The 17,128-nt window shown below is 41.7% G+C and overlaps 1 protein-coding gene and 1 long non-coding RNA gene across 2 annotated transcripts in view; one reads left to right on the forward strand and one right to left on the reverse strand.

The window, feature by feature from the left end:
• Positions 1–87: 87 nt before the first annotated feature.
• On the reverse strand, positions 88–7,429 carry LOC111951968 (adipocyte plasma membrane-associated protein). The gene is made up of 8 exons (XM_023970352.2): positions 7,134–7,429; positions 5,773–5,889; positions 4,803–4,918; positions 4,015–4,107; positions 3,493–3,612; positions 3,071–3,245; positions 2,690–2,824; positions 88–1,701 (listed from the first exon to the last, which is right to left on the reverse strand). The coding sequence occupies exons 1-8, from the start codon at positions 7,223–7,225 to the stop codon at positions 1,461–1,463; spliced, it is 1,089 nt and encodes a 362-aa protein (XP_023826120.1). The 5' UTR covers positions 7,226–7,429; the 3' UTR covers positions 88–1,460.
• Positions 7,430–7,489: 60 nt separating this feature from the next.
• The window catches only part of LOC139023003 (uncharacterized), a 29,002-nt gene continuing 19,363 nt past the window's right edge, over positions 7,490–17,128 (forward strand). The window contains exons 1-2 of the long non-coding RNA XR_011474068.1: positions 7,490–8,060; positions 12,067–12,159. This is a non-coding gene — a long non-coding RNA (uncharacterized lncRNA). The remainder of the gene's footprint in view (positions 8,061–12,066; positions 12,160–17,128) is intronic.

Here is a 17,128-nt window from a genome sequence, read left to right on the forward strand (position 1 = left end):
CCTACCACTTTAAAGATGCAAAATATTTTTTATCGTGAAATAAACAAGACAAAAAAATGCATGCATAACTATTCACCCCCCAAAGTCAATACTTTGTAGAGCCACCTTTAGCAGCAATTACAGCTGCAAGTCTCTTGGGGTATGTCTCTATAAGCTTGGCACATCTAGCCACTGGGATTTTTGCCCATTCAAGGCAAAACTGCTCCAGCTCCTTCAAGTTGGATGGGTTCTCTGGAAGACAAACGGGTTTCCATCAAGAATGTCCTTGTATTTAGCGCCATCCATCATTCCTTAAATTCTGACCAGTTTCCTAGTCCCTGCCAATGAAAAACATCCCCACAGCATGATGCTGCCACCACCATGCTTCACTTTGGGGATGGTAAACTCGGGGTGATGAGAGGTGTTGGGTTTGCGCCAGACATAGCATTTTCCTTGATGGTCAAAAAGCTCAATTTTAGTCTCATCTGACCAGAGTACCTTCTTCCATATGTTTGGGGAGTTTCCCACATGTCTTTTGGCAAACACCAAACATGTTTGCTTATTTTTTTCTTTAAGCAATGGCTTTTTTCTGGCCACTTCCATAAAGCCAAGCTCTGTGGAGTGTATAGCTTAAAGTAGTCCTATGGACAGATACTCCAATCTCTGCTTTGAAGCTTTGCAGCTCCTTCAGGGTTATCTTTGGTCTCTTTGTTGCCTCTCTGATTAATGCCCTCCTTGCCTGGTCCGTGAGTTTTGGTGGGCGGCCTTCTCTTGGCAGGTTTGTTGTGGTGCCATATTCTTTCSATTTTTTAATAATGGATTTAAATGGTGCTCCGTGGGATGTTCAAAGTTTCGGATTTWAAAAAATTATAACCCAACCCTGATCTGTACTTCTCCAGAACTTTTCCCCTGATCTTTTTGGAGAGCTCCTTGGTCTTCATGGTGTCGCTTGCTTGGTGGTGCCCCTTGCTTAATGGTGTTGCAGACTCTGGGGCCTTTCAGAACAGGTGTATATATACACTGAGYTCATGTGACAGATCATGTGACACTTAAAGTCCACCTGTGTGCAATCTAACTAATTATGTCACATCTGAAGGTAATTGGTTGCACCAGATCTTATTTAGGGGCTTCATAGCAGACGAGGTGAATACATATGCACGCACCACTTTTCTGTTTAGAATTTTTTCAAACATGTAATTTTTTTCATTTCACTTCACAAATTTGGACTATTGTGTATGTCCATTACATGAAATCCKKAWAAAAATCTATTTAAATTACAGGCTGTAATGCAACAAAGTAGGAAAAACGCCAAGGGGGATGAATACTTTTYCAAGGCACTGTAAACCCTTGTATGTAAAAACACAGAAAAATCTGACTAACAGCAATGAAGACCAGACTCAGTCACAGTAAATTGGACATGCAAATTGTTCTCCCTGTAGTATTTTTTAAAACTTCCATGTAAATGGACAAAGCTATTGGTTTTATATAATATAACGCCATATGATATCAAGTCTTGTCATATCATCTACCTTAAAGATGAGCTTCTTGATCCAGGGCTTCTGGGACAGGAAGTCCAGCATGGAGAAGCCAGGGTTGGGCCGCACCGCTGACATGGCCACCCAGTACCCTCCAGAAGAGCTGCGACGGATGTTGTCAGGGAAACCAGGCAGGTTGTCAATAAACGTGTCCATTCCTCCTTTATTTAGACCTGACACATGGACCCTAGGAGGGACACAGACACACAGTCAATTGAATGGAAATTCAGGAGATGAGGGAAAGAAAGTCCATTGCCTCATGCTTACGGTATGTGTGACAGACAGAGGTATTATGGGAAACAATTCAAAACATTTGAKAAAAAWATATATATTTTACGAACAGTCTTCACAATACTTTGAAGTCTGTTATGGAAAGACCACCCAGATTCAGAGTTTTCAGCAGCACCAGGGTATTTGTCTCAGCAAACTGTCTGCATTGATAAAGCAAAGGAAAATGTATGACTTATAACTATTATAAACTAGTTATGGGAGGGAGGAAAGAATCTACTTGCTGGGAAAACCAAAAAGAAAATTTAAAATAAATACAAAATAATGCCCCGTTTTTCAAGGAATCAATTTACTGATTTCCATTCTGCACAATCAGCAAATAGAAAACGTCCCCAAACAGTCTGTATTACCATACAGGCTGAAATGAACAAAGAATTAACACCTCCCTCACACTCATTCCCCCTCACCCCCAAAACAAATTCAGCAGGAAGGAGCTGCCTCCCCCCTCTACCCACACTAGTATTACTACTAGAGAAAGGACAAGCTAATTTTGTCTTTCTACTCAGGCAGCTTGGTGAAGGGGCTCCGTTACCGAGGCAACAGTCTGCTTGCATCATTTATCCAGGTGAGGCTTGGGAGAATTGACTGTGTTCCTTGCAGGTTTTAAAAAGTGTGATATTACAAAGGCGAAATAAACCCATGAAATCGTGTTACAGTGGAAGGAAAATAATGAAAACCAGAGGAGAATAAAAACCCTGTGGGCGCACTTTGAGCACGTTCAAAAAGTGGCCACCACAACAACTTAGCATCTGACGAAACATGAGATCGTTCCAAAGGAGGAAGAGAGAGAGATACGCGGGGGGGATCCCCTGTGGGTAGCATTTCTTCACTCAGTGAATTAGTTAAATAAGGCTGGTCGTGTTGCTCAGGAGGATCAACTACAGCACCTGCGAATCCTAGCCATGGTAGTCTCAGTCACCAGCACAGACTCCTCATCAGGGAAAAGCTGGATCCCGTTGGCAAAACGAAGGTTCTCCATCAACACGGTTACCTCCTTGGTCTCTGTGTCGTACTCTAACACACTGAAAGACAGACAAAGGGTTACATATGGACAGCTTTTCTCAGACTTCAGGTTGTTGTCTTTATAAACTGTTCCTTTTCTTAAAAATGAAAGGTACCCACATCATGTATGAACACACATGCTTTTAAGGCCCTATACTGATCTAAAATCTATATTAACTATCAATAGAAACTCTTTACAAAAGGAGACAAGACCTTGCTATTAGAATGTGCTCAAAGCTCTCCCTAAGGTTTGTGGTAACAGTTACCGTCCATCTGCTGTGGCCTCCATGATGAGATGAAGGTAGTCTCTGCGCTGCCACCTGCTGCTAGAGTCTGTGAAGTACACTTTCCTCCCATCCTGTGTTACATCCAGGTCATTGACGAAGGAGAGCCTCCGGCCCCCAACCATCTGCCCAGCCGACACCAGGTTGGTCACCTCACCTTTACGATGAGTCAAGGAGTGAGAGTTACATCACTAAAATGTCTTGCATAATACCACACTTTTATTTGGAAGATATTATATGCAACAAAATTGATTATACTGAGTAATAGGTGAAAATTGTTGGGGAATTCCTCGCAAAAAAAATGAACCGGTCTATGTCACAATACTGATATGAAAATCTATCCTATAAAGGAAATAAAGCCATTGCTATGTAGAAGCTTGCCCTTGGCTGTGTGTGCTGCTGACCTGTGACAGGGTTGACCTCGAACAGCCCCAGATAGGCATCAGCTACAAACAGGGTGCCGTTAGGACCCACTCTGATACCCAGGGGTCGTCCACAGCTAGGCTCCTGCTCACGGGATCCATCTAAAACATACCACACAATCCCAGTGGATATGAGGTATCTGAAGTAATTCCTTATTTATTGGGTGCTATTTATTATTTCAATCATTTTGAACAGGCTAATCTGATTAATATGAGCAAATACTAGAGTTCGAGCTCGGCCTTTTTTTGACATGTCATTTCAGTTTTGAGCCACACTGCAAGGCCTGTTGTGCATTAAGCCATCCTTGTTGTGCAAGTATAAAAACAATCCATAAAAGGCATGAGTGAAATGCAACTGCTAAGAGTTGCTTATGATTGAACTGTTGGGTCATTTCTGTCTAAATCATGTCATGTTGAGACAACATTGTGAAATTAAAGCTTGTGAAATCAGGTCTAACGCAATGAGTGAGGAATCAATCACAGCTCTAGTCCTTGCTCACTTACCACACGGTGGCTTGCCAAGTCTGGCTATAACAGTGATGCTCTTGCCTTCAATCTTCACTATCTTCCCGTCAGCCGTACCTGTGTAAATCACATCTAGAGAAGGAGATAGACAATAACAATTAGCATTTACAAACTGAAAAAACGCCAGGGCAATATGTTGGACACGGTTCACCATTATGACCTTCAGAAAAGCAAAACAGTTGCAGAGGAACATATGTGAAAATATGTGTCATCTCAAATATCCGTCTGTCACTAAGAAATCAAATAAAATGTTATTGGTCACATACACATGTTTAGCAGATATTATTGAAGGTGTAGCGAAATGCTTATGTTTCTAGCTCCAACAGTGCAGTAATATCTAACAAGTAATATCTAACAATACACACAAATCTAAGTAAAGGAATGGAATTAAGAATATATAAATATATGGACCAGCAATGTCAGAGTGGCATGTACTAAGATACAGTAGTATAGAATACAGTATATACATATGAGATGAGTAATGCCAAATATATAAACATTATTAAAGTGACTAGTGTTCCATTATTAAAGTGGCCAGTGATAAGACCACGCTTATCATAGCTCATTTGGAAAACCTAAACATCTGCTATTATTGGTCAACAGCGTGTCTGCAATCCAGACGGCATTGCCCTATCACCTTGAAATATCAGCTGATGTTACTGTGGCCACACCATACATTACACAAGCCCAAACAAACTGGGTGAAAGATATGAAAGACATTGTCATGTGGCGAGACTCCAGCTGGAATGCTTTACTCCCATACTGACCTCCGAAGTTGGCAATGGACTCTGGGCCAACAAGCTGGTCCTCAAACAGCCGCTGTGCCTCCCTCAGCTTAAAGTTGGGCTCGTAACACCCAGACATAAGGGGAGGCTCATTGAGGCTAAAAAAAACAAACAAGAGAAAACAAATTAGGAAACAGAATCAGTATGAATCACTGATCAACACCCTTGCCCTAGACTAGCCTGTACCCTGAAGCCTAGTGCTGTGGAGAAAAGGGAGAGAGGAAATCCTTGGCCCCAAGACGTCAGAATGGATCATTAACTGTGGATGCAGAATTTAGAAATTAATTCTAATGAGGACAGGGAGTCGCATGCTATTTGTTCTGAGGGGCAGACACTGGTTACAAATGAGATCAGCCACTGTGCAAGTTGGGGCAGCAAATCACTCAATCTAATAGCATTAGTAGAGAACGCAGTATGGAGAAATACAGCTATGCAGTTGTGGAGAGATCAGGGTTGTGGCAGTGGAGTGGACAAGAGTGATTCTGAACTGACTGGAGGCGCCTAAAAGGAAATCGCACCCGTGCATTCAGACTATGAGCAGAGTGCCTTATCAATATTGTTTGGCTAAGCATTTTATATTTGCATCAGAACATTAGGCCTACATGATGAATTCTATTGCTTAGGGATGATTGAAACCATTCTACATACTAACGTTATATACTACTACATAATGTATATTATACAAGTACTATACGCCTAGTCATTCAGTGGCGTAACATCTGTGAGAGGGACTTGTGGTAGAAGTGTACAGAACAGTTTCCACAAAACTATTTCAAGAGTTGAAAAGTAAGCAGAAATGTTGACTATGCAGACGGACTAAAGTATTTTGCAGTAAAGCTGATTAGTGTAAACATTCCTTGAAGTCAATACATTTCTGAGCTATTAGAGTTAACATGATTCTAAAGACCAGGAGAAAAAAAAGAGAGAAGGATTTAAATTCTTGACATCTCACCTGAGCAGCTCAGGGTGAATAGGAGACTCGAGCAGGAAAAAGACTACAAGCAATGGAAGGATCAGGCATCCTCCCAGGGTCACCAGGGTCACACGGAATACCTTTCCACTGTAGGTACTGGGAAAAACAAAACGTAGATACATTTTCTATAGAGCTAAGGGATGAGGCTGAGGAAATGTAACCTCTCAAATTCATAGAGAACTCTAGATGCAAGGACTGACATCCACATGATAAATATTAGCAAGCTTTACAGTACCAGTCAAAAGTTTGGGCACACCTACTCATTCAATGGTTTTCTTTATTTTTTACTATTTTCTTTTACAATCACCCGACCTCAACCCAATTGAGATGGTTTGGGATGAGTTGGACCGCAGAGTGAAGGAAAAGCAGCCAACAAGTGCTCAGCATATGTGGGAACTCCTTCAATACTGTTGGAAAAGCATTCCAGGTGAAGCTGGTTGAGAGAATGCCAAGAGTGTGCAAAGCTGTCATCAATGCAAAGTGTGGCTACTTTGAAGAATCTCAAATATAAAATACATTTGGATTTGTTTAACACTTTTTTGGTTACTACATGATTTCATGTGTTATTTCATAGTTTTGATGTCTTCACTGTTATTCTACAATGTAGAAAATAGCAAAAATAAAGAAAAACCCTGGAATGAGTATGTGTGTCCAAACTTTTGACTGGAACTCTACATAGTTTATGTTCTTTGGTTTGTAAACAATGGAGTAGGCTTATAACTTTTATGTTGTTGGTTAAATACAGGTTTGATTGCTGTGTTAAGCTCCTGAAGCATAGGCCTAAGTTACATTCTTCAAGAATCAATGGGTATTTTGAACAGATTCCCAGATCTCAAACTGTAGTTTTAATAATATCAATATGTTATTGGGTGTTTGAAGAGATCCATGAGGTCAGCTGAGGTCAACAGTAAATGATGCAGTACACAAACATACACACAGAATGCAAATGCATATTTTTTCCCCCAGAGAGAATGCATCTATGACAAACCTGAATAAGCCTTACCGTCACTCAGCGCATGCTGGCCAATGCTCTCTCCACTGACTGGTTTGGTTCCTACCATGCACGCATAATGCAAAGTAATTCATCCACTGTTACCCGTCAGTGAGTGGAAAACTGTATGCATGAGCTGGCAAAACTGTAAAAACTGGAAAACTGTAAACAATATGGATTGTGTTTACCTCTGCATCTGTCATCAGCTAGCAAGTGGAAATGCGAATCATGCACTCTGAAACACAGTGGTTGACTGCATCTGTGCGTGAGGCAATACATACTACATAGCAAGGAAAGCAGTATCTGATGATAATATGAATACTGTATTATTTAGAATAGGCTAGTTTACCTGGTGCCCTTGTATTGGGGTTCCTGTAATTCGTCTGTGATAATCTGTGGTCTGTTCAGCCTCCTGAACCGCAGTCCCTCTGGCTCATTCATACTGAAATGAGACTTCTACTATCACTCTATCCCAAAATGAGGTTTCAGGTAAGCAGCTTGCTACATGAGAAGGTTGATAATTCGATTGCTTGTAAAGACAGATACATGCAGGACATCGTAGTGATAGCTACAGTATTCAACGACGAGCTTTCCCGGCCGTGGACAGTTTTTACGCAATACGCATTTTTTTATTCTACGTCAGACGACAGGTGCCGTCTCTAATCCTTGATATTCAACGCCACCTGCTGTTGTGGAGTGTGCGCTACAGATCTTTTTTAAAAGGTCCTATCAAACACGGAAGAGGAAGCGAGACATCCCACMTCCTCATTGTTTCTATTTTAACGGAAGTCCAGACCCTGTTACTATCGCATTGGAGGCTATGGAGAGCCACCCCCTTTTTTTCAAATGGTTTACCACCTGAGTTAACGATCTTAATTTAGCCACCGTCTTTGGTCATATGATCTGAGGAAGGTCAAAATTGGTCCGAGAACACAGGGATAAGCGTGGTCTATAGAGTACCACAGTATGAGTCATAATAACCCAAAAACCAAGCATTCAAACAAGGAAATTGTTCCAATAATTTTTTCACAATTTATTTTTCCCATATGGGATTTTAGAAACACTTAAAATAATGGCTCTGTTTTGTGTAAGCTTACACTGGCCTGACGTTTTGACAACAGTGTAAATCTCTCCAAGACAAGGTGACTTTTATCAATATATTCGCCTGTATCCCCCCCCCCCAAAAAAATGCTAACCAATTAGCTGTTAATGTGGCTATCAAAAATAACTACCAATACCATGATGATCTGGACGAGACTGCTGAATTAAGGAAAAGGTAAGAATCCCTGGATAAACTGCAGTATCTAATGTTGGCCAAATTTTGTAATTAATAAATTGCCTACATTTWWWAAAATTGATAATTCTGTGAACTGTCTTGTGCAAGTTTTAAATTGAAGTGGATGCTATCGAAATTCTACTTCACCTACACAATTTAAATGAATGAATATCATGATAAGTAAATTAGATACCAGACCAAGGTTTTTGTAACATTCACAAGACTTGTTTTGTATTTTTGTGATGATTTTCTCAAAATATAACCAGGTAGTGAGTGRAAGACCAAAAATATAAGTTACTGAGTTACAGTTCATATAAGGAAATCAATCAGTTGAAATAAACGCATTAGGCCCTAATCTATGGATTTCACATGACTGGGAATACAGATATGCATCTGTTGGTCACAGATACCTTTTGTAAAAAAGGTAGGGGTGTGAATCAGAACCAGTCCGTATCTAGTGTGACCGCCATTTGCCTCATGCAGCGTGACACATCTCCTTCGCATAGAGTTGATCAGGCTGTTGATTGTGGSCTGTGGAATGTTGTCCCACTCTTCTTCAATGGCTGTGCGAAGTTGCTGGATATTGGCGGGAACTGGAACACGCTGTCGRAKACMTRGATCCAGAGCATCCCAAACATMTTCAATGGCTGACATGTCTGGTGAGTATGCAGGCCATGGAAYAACTGGGCAATTTTCAGCTTCCAGGAATTGTGTAAAGATCCTTACGKCATGGGGCCGTGCATTATCATGCTGAAACATGAGGCGGCGGATGAATGGCACGACAATGGGCCTCAGGATCTCGACACGGTATCTCTGTGCATTCAAATTGCCATCGATAAAATGCAATTGTGTTCGTTGTCCGTAGTTTATGCCTGCCCTGTTCACAACGTTGACATCAGCAAACCATTCACCCACACGACGCCATACACGCTGTCTGCCATCTGCCCGGTACAGTTGAAACCAGGATTCATCCATGACTAGCACACTTCTCCAGTGTGCCAGTGGCCATCGAAGGTGAGCATTTGCCCACTGAAGTCGGTTACGACGTCGAACTGCAGTCAGGTCAAGGATGACAGGTCGAGGACGACAAGCATGCAGATGAGCTTCCCTGAGACGGTTTCTGACAGTTTGTGCAGAAATTCTTTGGTTGTGCAAACCAACGGTTTCATCAGCTGTCCGGGTAGCTTGTCTCAGTCGATCCCGCAGGTGAAGAAGCCGGATGTGGAGGTCCTGGGCTGCCGTAGTTACACGTGGTTTGGAGGCCGGTTGGACTTACTGCCAAATTCTCTAAAACAACGTTGGAGGCGGCATATGGTAGAGAAATGAACATTAAATTCTCTGGCAACAGCTCTGGTGGACATTCCTGCAGTCAGCATGCCAATTGCATGCTTCCTCAAAACTTGAGACATCTGTGGCATTGTGTTGTGTGACAAAACTGCACATTTTAGAGTGGTCTTTAGAGTGGTCTTTTACTGTCAGGTGGATGGATTATCTTGGCAAAGGAGAAATGTGTGCACCAAATTTGAGAMAAATAAGCTTTTTGTGCATATGGAACATTTCTGGGATKTTTTATTTCAGTTCATGKAACGTCGGACCAACACTTTAGATGTTACGTTTATATTTTGGTTCAGTGTACTAGAATGATAACATATTGGTGTTTTTGCAGCATGTATGGGATGCTGTTGTTTGCCCTTGTGTATACCTTCTTCATTATTATTTGTGATAGTGCAACATGGAATTGTAACAGATGTGATTAAAATGGAGCAGATCTTCAAAACGTTATACAGKTGCACCATTGAGAGCATCTTGACTGGCTCCATCACCYCTTGGTATGGAAACTGCTTGGCATCCGACCSCAAGACGCTACAGAGGGTAGTGCATAAGGCCCAGTACATCACAGGGGCCAAACTCCCAACTACCACTTACTACTGCACATTGTCTTGGTACTGAAACTCCTTGTATATATCCTCGTTATTGTRTTATTGTTACTATTTCCTTTTTTATTCAGCAAATATTTGTCTTACTTTTTAACTCTGCATTGTTGGAAATGTAAGTAAGAATTACACTGTAAAGTGTACACCTGTTGTATGTGGCCAAGCAGTCAAATGCACTTGGTATTGACCCCTGGTATCTGAGGTACTTGCTTATTAAGGTCCGGTTTCCCAGACAGGAATTAAGCCTTGTCCTGGACCTAAAAGCAAATTTAATGGAAATTCTACATAGAACGACGAGCTTGGACTACTTCTGGGTGGGACTTTTTTTAAATTATGTTACTTAGATTGACGCATGGGTGTGGGGGGGGATACTAAGCTAACATATGGAATTGTTTTATTCAGCTATTTGATTTTGAATTTTAGAACKCCTTTAGGTCTCCCCCAAAAATKWAAAWATATTTGGTAAAWTACTGAATTTGGCCATTACTACTATAGAAACGCTTTGAATAACACATTCATAAATGGCAAAAAATACAGTCACAAATATATATCATAAGGAATAKGGTTTTGAAGTGTCTGTCCTACATCTAGGAGATATAAGAAAGCTCAGGAAATAAACMCAGCAAAAAAAYAAARGTCCTCTCACTGTTAACTGCATTTATTTTCAGCAAACTTAACATGTGTAAATATTTGWATGAACATAACAAGATTCAACAACTGAGACATAAACTGAACAAGTTCCACAGACATGTGACTAACAGAAATGGAATAKTGTGTCCCTGAACAAAGGGGGGAACATAATCAAAAGTAACAGTCAGTATCTGGTGTGGCCACCAGCTGCATTAAGTACTGCAGTGCATCTCCTCCTCATGGACTGCACCAATTTTCCATTCTTTGACTGTGGATGCTTACCCCACTTTTCCACCAAAGCACCTGCAAGTTCCGGACATTTATGTGGGAAATGGCCCTAGCCCTCACCCTCCGATCCAACAGATCCCAGACGTGCTCAAGGGATTGAGATCCGGGCTCTTCGCTGGCCATTGCAGAACACTGACACCTGTCTTGCAGAAAATCAGGCACAGAACGAGCAGTATGGCTGTTGCATTGTCATGCTGGAGGGTCATGTCAGGATGAGCCTGCAGGAAGGTACCACATGAGGAGGAGGATGTCTTTCCTGTAACGCACAGCATTGAGATTGCCTGCAATGACAACAAGCTCAGTCCGATGATGCTGTGACACACCGGCCCAGACCATGACGGACCCTCCACTCCAAATCGATCCGGCTCCAGAGTACAGGCCTCGTGTAACGCTCATTCCTTCGACGATAAATGCTAATTCGACCATCACCCCTGGTGAGACAAAACCGCGACTCGTCAGTGAAGAGCACTTTTTGACAGTCCTGTCTGGCCAGCGACGGTGTGTTTGTGCTCATAGGCGACGTTGTTGCGGTGATGTCTGTTAGGACCTGCCTTACAATAGGCCTACAAGCCCTCAGTCCAGCCTCTCTCAGCCTATTGCGGACAGTCTGAGCACTGATGGAGGGATTGTGCGTTCCTGGTGTAACTCGGGCAGTTGTTGTTGCATCCTGTACCTTTCGCGCAGGTGTGATGTTCGGATGTACCGATCTGTGCAGGTGTTGTTACACGTGGTCTGCCACTGCGAGGATGATCAGCTGTCCGTCCTGTCTCACTGTAGCACTGTCTTAGACTCTCACAGTACGACATTGCAATTTATGGCCCTGGCCACATCTGCAGTCCTCATGCCTCCTTGCAGCATGCCTAAGGCACGTTCACGCAGAGCAGGGACCCTGGGCACCTTTCTTTTGGTGTTTTTCAGAGTCAGTAGAAAGGCCTTTTAGTGTCCTAAGTTTTCATAACTGTGACCTTAATTGCTACCGTCGTTAGGCTGTTAGTGTCTAACGACCGTCCACGGTGCATTCTATTAATTGTTTATGTTCATTGACAAACATGGGAAACAATGTTTAAACCCTTTACAATTATTTGGATTTTTACGATTATCTTTGAAAGACAGGGTCCTGAAAAAGGGACGTTTCTTTTTTTTGCTGAGTTTAGATGCCGACGATGATGCACCACACTGGACAGAGCGAGCTTATTCCTAGCTGAAAGGGGACTGCTGCCATCTACCGGGCTGGAGTGAGAGTARAGGTAGGTGTGTGTAGATCTGGCTGGCATTTATTTACATATCACTAAGTATGGGTATCTCCTCCTCTTTATCGGAGTGGATTCGGATCRGACATTTACTACAGGGGTTCCCAAACTTTTTCACTCGGGCCCCCTTGTCAGTACAGTCTATTTCTATGGGTACTAGCGCTGTTCATGTTCACACCCCTCTTGTTGGTGGAGAGCATTGTGCAGGATATTTCCTGCAATTCTACACATGTCATGGTGTGCAAAGACAATTTTCAGTATTAAAGCAAATTGTCTTGCAATTCTATACATTTTGCCATGTCTAATGTGTATTCATGTGATATTTGAATGGGAAAAAAATTACAACAATATCTTTGGGCTAGAAAACCTAAATAAATAAATATTAGCTGACATGGGCTAGTTGATCTGGACATTTCTGACAAGTTATAAATAGCTCTCTAAGGTATGCAACGACTAACATGACAAGAGGAACTGATGATGCACTTCGACATTTCGAAATTGCACTTTGAGCATTCTACTATTACAACTATTACAAATCAAGAGTAAGTTTAAAGCTGAGTTCCACTGATTTACTGGACCTTTCCTCCCGAAGCTTCTGCCACAGATTATTTAATTATATTGACTAGATATTTAGTGGCCGCTCTAACAATGAAAATAAATGTCTTAAAAAATGGAAGGCAGTCAGGAGGAGGTAATATCAGGTGGGACCATTCTAGCCAATGAGAGGGCTATACGCGTGTGAACAGGCACAACTCCGAAATAAAGTGTTTTTTTTCTCAAAGTTTACCGTGATGTCACGTGTCCTACTTATATCGGTACTCTCATAACAACCTAAACATTACGAAACTTATATTCGWTCAAATAAGCCACACGTAGCAAATAAGGCATTCCATTTTTTTGTTAACCAAATTCGATACTCTCATTGACCTCCATACAAAAACGAATCGCTTGACGAGCGCAAGAAACGCCACCTACTGGAGAAGAAGATTTGGGGGCCAGGTACTCAATTCAGAGATATTAGAGAAAGGAGATAGYAATCCAGCACTCTGTCGACCAATCACGTTCAAGTTATCATGCTGCGTCACACGGTTGCTAAAACAATCGTCACGCAATCCCGCCACAAAGTCAGTGAATGAGTCGAGAAACCTSCCTATTTTCATCGAAAGTACGTAATGTCACGATWCAAAAGCTATAACATATTACAGAGAACCAGTTAATTATTTTATATGTAGGAAATGATTTGTAATGTTGCAGTTCTTGTTGACAAAAGTCATGCTAATGTTGWGTTTTTGAGCTAGCTCCCAATTGACTCCCATTTACTCCACGAAGGAGAGCTCTCCTTGTGCCAGAATAGCCCAGAATGAACCGCGCGGTCCATTGCCGAGGCATGGGCAACGCACACAATGGCTTCAATACGATTCAAATAGAGTGTCCCATCTCCTCAAAAGTATCTCTGCCAGTTATCCCTCTCGCTTCGCCTTTTCCTCTCTGTCTCTGCGCATTTGCGGAATTCTCTACTTACGCAGTCTTCTCTACTCATAGAGCGTCAATCAATCAAATGTATTTATAAAACATCAGCAGATGTCGCAAAGTGTTAAACAGAAACCCAGCCTAAAACCCCAAACAGCAAGCAATGCAGATGTAGAAGATTTAAAGAACAGGCTACTCTGGCAAATMATGGTTGTCAAATAAAGTTAGATCAAAGCTGAATCAATGTCTGCAAGATCACATTATGATAGTATTGTACATATAACCGTATATAATAGCATAGTATAACATTACTGTTAGAGACAAAAAACAGCATCTTATATTTTATGACAGGGGTTCTTAAACTTTTTCAGCCTGGACCCAAATGAGAAATTCTGTGTTTTCCTGGGGCCCAAGCTTAGGAAAATATGCAACGATACATAAATATTTGTACATTTCATTATACAATATACAGTTGTGGCCAAAAGTTTTGAGAATGACACAAATATTAATTTTCACAGAATGTTATGAAGAGTGATTAGAGGAATTGCAATTACTTGCAAAGTCCCTCTTTGCCATGCAAATGAACTGAATCCCCCAAAAACATTTCCGCTGCATTTCAGCCCTGCCACAAACGGACCAGCTGACATCATGTCAGTGATTCTCTCGTTAACACAGGTGTGAGTGTTGACGAGGACCAGGCTGGAGATCACTCTGWCATGCTGATTGAGTTCAAATAACAGACTGGCAGCTTCAAAAGGAGGGTGGTGCTTGGAATCATTGTTCTTCCTCTGTCAACCATGGTTACCTGCAAGGAAACACGTGCCGTCATCATTGCTTTGCACAAAAAGGGCTTCACAGGCAAGGATATTGCTGCCAGTAAGATTGCACCTAAATCAACTATTTGTCGGATCATCAAGAACTTCAAGGAGAGCGGTTCAATTGTTGTGAAGAAGGCTTCAGGGCGCCCAAGAAAGTCTTGCAAGCTCCAGGACCGTCTCCTAAAGTTGATTCAGCTGTGGGATCGGGGCACCACCAGTACAGAGCTTGCTCAGGAATGGCAGCAGGCAGGTGTGAGTGCATCTGCACGCACAGTGAGGCGAAGAATTGGAGGATGGCCTGGTGTCAAGAAGGGCAGTAAAGAAGCCACTTCTCTCCAGGAAAAACATCAGGGACAGACTGGTATTCTGCAAAAGGTACAGGGATTGGACTGCTGAGGACTAGGGTAAAGTCATTTTCTCTGATGAATCCCCTTTCCGATTGTTTGGGGCATCRGGAAAAAAGCTTGTCCAGAGAAGACAAGGTGAGCGCTACCATCAGTCCTGTGTCATGCCAACAGTAAAGCATCCTGAGACCATTCATGTGTGGGGTTGCTTCTCAGCCAAGGGAGTGGGCTCACTCACGATTTTGCCTAAGAACACAGCCATGAATAAAGAATGGTACCAACACATCCTCCGAGAGCAACTTCTCCCAACCATTCAGGAACAGTTTGATGACGAACAATGCCTTTTCCAGSATGATGGAGGACCTTGCCATAAGGCAAAAGTGATAACTAAGTGGCTCGGGGAACAAAACATCGATATTTTGGGTCCAAGGCCAGGAAACTCACCAGACCTTAATCCTATTGAGAACTTGTGGACAAACAAAAACCCACATATTCTGACAAACTCCAAGCATTGATTATGCAAGAATGGGCTGCCATCAGTCCGGATGTGGCCCAGAAGTTAATTGCATGCCAGGGCGGATTGCAGAGGTCTTGAAAAAGAAGGGTCAACACTGCAAATATCGACTCTTTGCATCAACTTCATGTAATTGTCAATAAAAGCCTTTGACACTTATGAAATGCTTGTAATTATACTTCAGTATTCCATAGTAACATCTGACAAAAATATCTAAAGACACTGAAGCAGCAAACATTGTGGAAATTAATATTTGTGTCATTCTCAAAACTTTTGGCCACGACTGTAAACAAAAACAAATAACAATTAAATTAAATATCCATATAAATATCTATTAATGTTTATTTTCCCCAATTAAAACACTTACATATCTGTCTAGGTTGGAACTGTTGCTGTTAAAATACAAATAATTTTCATTCTGAARTGGAATAAACGGATTGATCACATCACACAGATGAATAACAGAACACACACACAGGCTTTTTGATAGTGCAACCCTAAGTAACAGTACAGATGAAAAATGATCAGGCCTACTGTAGAAATTATTGTTGAAAGAAAGTCTAGGTTGGAAGTGTTGCTGTTAAAATACAATACATATTTTTTATTCTGAACTGGAATAAACTGATTGATCACATCACACACAGTCCTTTTCTGGTCTATATCTGTGTGATGTGATCAATCAGTTTATTCCAGTTCAGAATAAAAAAATATGTATTTGTATTTTAACAGCAACATGCCTATTCTGGGCTGTTTTTAACAGTGCAACACAGAGGTCATGCTCAGCCTTGAAACTGTTTCTGAACATGTTTTTTAAGTATGTCAGAGTTGAGAACCCTGACTCACATAGGTATGTGGTGCCAAACTGGACCAGAACATCTACTGCTTTCTCAGTCAGGCAGGAGACCGCTTCCTGTTGTAGATGAGCAACCCAGAACTGTGTGTGTGTTTGCCTAAAATAGCATCTTGCTTCAATCAGTTTATTCCAGTTTTTATTATTGTATTTTAACAGCAACAGTTCCAGCCTAGACTAGTTTTCAACAATAATTTCTACAGTAAGATGTACTGTAGGCCTGATTATTTTTCATCTTCAWCWGTACTGTTACTTAGGGTTGCACTATCAGTAGCTAGCTTGCTTTGGCGAATGTTAGCTATTAGCTGTGTACAAGGCCAGGGGATTGTTTGAAAGAGAAACTCACATCTACTACTATGAGAGTTAGTTAGTACTCCCTTATTTCTGCTTATCATCACCTGCTATAAAATGACAACAATGCCTTGCTAGCTGACTTACTTTTCCACTGTCGAGGCACTGTTTCCTGAAGCATTCTGCCCTGTTCTGAAATAACTTCKTCGGTTTACCATCATGCTGTGGATGTTTTATTAATTTGTTCGTTATGCGAGACTCATTACTAACCACTTCCACACACAAAACACATTGTGGACGCTCCTCGTTATAAGTGTGTATGAAAGAGAGAGAAACTCGTCGCTGTATATGCGTTCCATGACAATTGASCTCAGTCTGATTTTGTAGCTAGCATCCATTTGATGACAGCGGTGTGGGAATGACAAGTCAGTGGCTGACAGCGCATAATCTMCCGCTTGAACGACAGCGCTGCATCGTGTGTGTCGCGGAGTAATCTTCAAGAAAACTGCAGAAAAAAAGATCCGGTAAACCGCGAAGCACACTGGCATCTCCCTCTCGCGCAGCTGCCAAACTGAGCAGAGACCGCTGCTTAAGCAGAAAGCGCACTGAACAGAGAGCGCAGATGCACTTGGCCAAATCAATTCCTGTAATTAATGAAACAATTATACATTTACACTGA

Source organism: Salvelinus sp. IW2-2015, linkage group LG25 (assembly GCF_002910315.2).
Source record: "Salvelinus sp. IW2-2015 linkage group LG25, ASM291031v2, whole genome shotgun sequence".
NCBI lineage: Eukaryota > Metazoa > Chordata > Actinopteri > Salmoniformes > Salmonidae > Salvelinus > Salvelinus sp. IW2-2015.